Genomic DNA, 4565 nt, shown 5'->3' with positions numbered 1-4565 from the left:
TTTGTTGGGGAGGAAACATACAAACATACGGTACAGCACTTCAGAGTCACACTGCTAGAGATGGAAGCTTGAATGAAGACTGGCGACGGAAACAGAGACCCTCAGGCGGCTGGTATATTTACTTTGTGCTTTCAGTGTTTATATACCATTTGCATTACTTTTAATGAGACTTTTAATGAGACTCCATATATTAAAAAGCTTCAGTTTTTACTTCTGCTCTCTCAATAAATGGTAAAGAGTCCCAAACTAGCTTCTCGTCCTCAGCAGACTTGGACGAGAGCTGCTCTCTCGCAGCCGGCCTGAGATGAGGAACCATACAAACATCTGTCACCTGGCTGAGGTGGCAAGAGAAAGTCAGGATGGATGGAGGACACTGTGTGGACTGCTCTGTAGAATATGAGAGAAGCAGCTGTTTTATTCTCTCCTTCCTCACAAAGGTCAAAGGTCAGATAATCAGGTGATTCAGTAGTCAGAAACCTGAAGTAGCTGAAAACCTGCTGGCATGGGGGTGTGGTCTCTTTCCTCACCTAGCCTTTAGCAGCTAAGCAAATACATGCGGGCTAAGCTGACCCTGAAGTTTAGTGTTTCCCCGGTGCGCAGTCACACGTCTCTCCTGACTCATGCCTGTGCATATGATCAGAATGCCGCTGTCCCAGTCCAGCAGCTTAGACAGACATTCCAGTCGAGGAGTACTACAGCATTACGCCCTGCTGGGATCCTGCAACTCTTTGGATACTTTAGCAATACCAGAAAAGCTACGGGTCATTTTCAAGGACGTACGGTGAACATAATCAAACCACGACAGAAATAAAGGACAAGACCTCTGAAATAACATGTGTAATGCTGCACAGATGCTCGTTAACAAAACACACCTGATAACAACACAATGCATCACGTGTCAATGCCTTTACAAGCAAACTATGAAAATCATTTATCTTTCAAACATCTCTGAAGAGAACATTTACATTTTTACTTCACTTCCCAAGGCTGGGGAGACCTGCTGCTGTGTGCCATGACATCAGCAAGAGACCAGAATAACTAACTGAGAAACATGGAGCCCGGGAGAAAGATCAGGGAGACAGAAACAACCATACACGATGGACCACGCAGACTGGAATGAACAAGACCTCACAACCAGGAATGATGAAACCAGGACGAACAAGCAAACTAAACAATACTAAGAAACGTAGAAACACTTACCAGCAGAGTCCAGACACCCCATCAAGCAAAATCATCTAAGTCGTGTGTATCTCATTTCATTTTATAAGAGCTCACGAACACAGGTGAGGGTAGAGTGAGTGGTTAGTTGAAACCTTCGCCTCTGTTACTATTACAGAACTCTTGGGCTCTTTTATGAGCTCTCGGATGAATCGTTGATGGACTCTTGGAGTCATCTTGTTAGTCCGGACTTCCCTGAAGAGGTCCACCACTGTTCCAACTTTTCTTCATGTGTGGATAACGGCTCTCCTGTGGTTTCCTGGAGTCTTAAAGCTTTACAAAGGGCCTTGTAATTCTTTCTACCCTTACAGATGTCAGTCACTTTATTCCTCAGACTTTTCTTCAGATTGTGGCATGATGTGCTGCTTTTAGAAATCTTTTAGCCTTTTAGGTCTATTTAAGTGATTTCATGATTCATCTGGCAGGAATCAGGCCTGGGTGTGACTGAATTTAGCTTTCCAAAAAAATGTGGTTAATCTCACACAATTCATGATTTAACAAATGGGGGAATTCTTTGTTCCACACAGGACAGGAGGTTTGTGTGGGACAAGCTTCTGTCCCTTAATGAATGACATCATTAATTTGGGTTGTCTTTGTGCAACGATGATCCAAAACATGTAAGTTTGACAGATATGCAAAAAGCCATGCTGAAGGTCACATTCTGATAAAGAAAAAAGATCAAATGAACTGGACAGACTGGCCTAATAGCTGAAGGCTCTGCCTTGTCTAGGAACCACAAATAAACCAGCAGTCTGAGAGAGAACGGCTCTGTTTTAGATAATATGGTACTATGAGGTCTTTGAGATATGACAGGAGCAGGACTGTGGTCTTGGACATACTGATTCTCATTCCTGCTGCTTCACACTCAGCCCTGAACTGGAGGATGGTGGTGAAAATGGAAACTTTCCATCTAGGAAATCTGTCATAAGTCATGAAAACTGACACTGTAAGGGTTTTGTTGTTTTTTTACAAAGAAACTTTAACAAAACACACTGAACATTTCAAGAACAATAAAATCAAACTGAAATGAAAGCAAAAAAAAAGAAACAAAAAGAAACCAAATAAACTCAGCAAAAATTAATGAAAAATGTAATTACTGAAGGGAAGACTGAAGATACTGTGAATTCAACTCATACTCCCAAAGTTATGAATATGGCTCTTATTTTACATTAATCAGTGCAACTCTTAATCTGTGTCTCGGAGTCAACAGGCATATGTCCTTCAATGTGCGTACTAGGCAAATATGTTTGTGCGATGTCTCTAATAAGGAATATCCTCTCACAGCGAGCTCAGAAAACTAGTTCATTTACTTCGAGGCTGCACTGCTGTCATTTGTTACTCTCAAGATGTCCTAAACACTCCTCTTATCCACAGCGTGTCCTTGTCCTGTTGTCCTCCCTTCATGCCCAACTGCAGCAGATGGCCCCGCCCCTCCCTGAGCCTGGTTCTGCCAGAGGTTTCTTCCTGTTAAAAGGGAGTTTTTCCTTCCCACTGTCACCAAACTGCTTGCTCTTGTTGGTGCTTTCTCTATATTGTAGGGTTTACCTTACAATGAGGCACTTTGAGGTGGATATTGGTGTGATTTAGCTCTACATAAATAAAACTGAATTGAATCTTTGAGAATTTGAGCCTCCTTCAGTCAAAGCATCCTTTAAACTGAGGCTCATTTTATGGAAGAACAAGAACTCACATGATGGCAAATCTGGCAAAGTCACAGTATAACAAAGTCACAGTATAACTCATTTTCAGTCTCACCCTGGGGGTTAAATTCACAAACAGGAAAAAGGTCAAAATACGTATGCTTCTAGTCAAATTGCTGACCCGACTCACCATCTTCTACTTGGAACCCTCTACGACTGAAACCTGAAAACTGCTGGTCTTTATCTGAAGACTCTGAGAGAAGCTATGCACGTGTGGTGTGCTGCTGAAAGTGTTCAAAGATAAGCTTTTATTCATTAAACTCTTACTGGGAATCTCAACGATCAGCTTTATCAACCAATGCTACCGCATCCGGGGCAGCCGATGCGCCAGCGCTGGGGACCCAGAGCGCTGGTGGGAAATGGACTACTGGCCATCAAGTCCATCATCTCACGCCCAAGACGCCGATCAACATTGCAGCGTGGAATGTCAGAACTGGTCACCATGTTGGGCAGAAGGAGATCATCGCCCGTGAACTTTCAAAACTCAACATCTCGATAACGGCCCTGTCGGAACTTCGGCTGACTGGAACTGGCACTGTCTCCGTCAAAGTGCCAGCCATGGACGAAAAGATGACGTTGTATTACTTGGGCGGCGACAAAAGAGAAGCCGGAGTCGGCTTCATGGTACACCATCGGTTCTCTGCGAGCGTCGTGGCCTTCCAACCTATATCTGACCGTATCGCCGTCCTAACTGTCAACGGTACAATCAAGCTACACATCATTGCGGTCTATGCACCGACCGAAATGAACTCCGACACGTCTAAAGATGATTTCTATGATTGCCTGCAAGACGTCCTGGAGTCCCTACCTCAAACCGGCATGATCATGATCGCCGGCGACATGAACGCCCACGTCGGAGAAGACCGCACTGGCTGGAAATCGACGATGGGAAAGTTCAGCCATGCAAAAATGAACGACAACGGGCTAGGATTGCTGTCATTCGCCGCCGCCAACAAACTGGTCCTCGGGAACACGCTATTCCAACACTCGCTCAAGCACCGTCTGACATGACGCAACCCAAGAGGAAACGACTTGGCGCTACTCGACTATGTGCTCATCAACACCCGGTTCCGATCATCCTTGCAAGATGTCCGGGCGATGTGCGGACCCGACTGCGGCTCTGATCACTATCTTGTCCGTGCCAGAGTGCGCCTGAAGCTCCAACGAGCGAAGAAGCCAACACCCAAACTGCCCAGGCTGGGCTGGCATCACCTCAACAACAATGACCGCCGTCAAGAATTCCAGATCGCATTATCGAACCGCTTCGCCCTCCTCCCCCTGAGCGACGATGCCAACAAATAAGAGCAAACAATATCGGAAGCCATCTTGGACTGCGCCAAGCCGCTGTGCCCACCCGCCCGGCGTCGCACACAACCGTGGATCTCGGACGAGTGTCTCGACCTGGTCGTTGAACGCAAGAAGGCCAAGCTAACCAACTTTGAAAAGTATCGTAGGCTAAACCGTGAGGTGCGGCTGAAGATGAAAGCAGACCGTGAGGCGTACTGGAACAAAGTCACCGAGGAACTTGAAAATACGGCCGAACGACAAGACTACAGGGTGTTGTACCAGACCATACGTAGTCTCAGTGGCAAGTGCAAGACGATGAATGATAACATCAGGAAGGTGGATGGCTCGTTTGTAAAGTCA

At 45.7% G+C, this 4565-nt stretch overlaps 1 protein-coding gene across 1 annotated transcript; it reads left to right on the top strand.

Annotated features, from left to right (window-relative positions):
- Window positions 1-359: 359 nt before the first annotated feature.
- Window positions 360-4220, top strand: LOC146389298 (protein CFDP2-like). The gene is made up of 3 exons (XM_084924734.1): window positions 360-444; window positions 3205-3918; window positions 4006-4220. Exons 1-3 carry the CDS (start codon window positions 360-362, stop codon window positions 4218-4220), a joined length of 1014 nt encoding a protein of 337 aa, XP_084780860.1.
- The last annotated feature ends 345 nt before the right edge of the window (window positions 4221-4565 follow it).

The sequence above is a fragment of the Perissodus microlepis genome, chromosome 4, assembly GCF_051167445.1.
Source record: "Perissodus microlepis isolate ML-2025 ecotype Zambia chromosome 4, ASM5116744v1, whole genome shotgun sequence".
NCBI lineage: Eukaryota > Metazoa > Chordata > Actinopteri > Cichliformes > Cichlidae > Perissodus > Perissodus microlepis.
The sequence above is the reverse complement of the archived record's forward strand: the minus strand, read 5'-3'. Positions and strand labels throughout refer to the sequence as shown.

Coding starts and splice junctions, on each gene's coding strand:
- LOC146389298 (XM_084924734.1), top strand. CDS start 360: ATGGATGGAGGACACTGTGTGGACTGCTCTGTAGAATATGAGAGAAGC. Junction 445..3,204: donor CTTCCTCACAAAGGTCAAAG/GTCAGATAATCA, acceptor CTCAACGATCAG/CTTTATCAACCAATGCTACC. Junction 3,919..4,005: donor CCAACACTCGCTCAAGCACC/GTCTGACATGAC, acceptor CATCCTTGCAAG/ATGTCCGGGCGATGTGCGGA.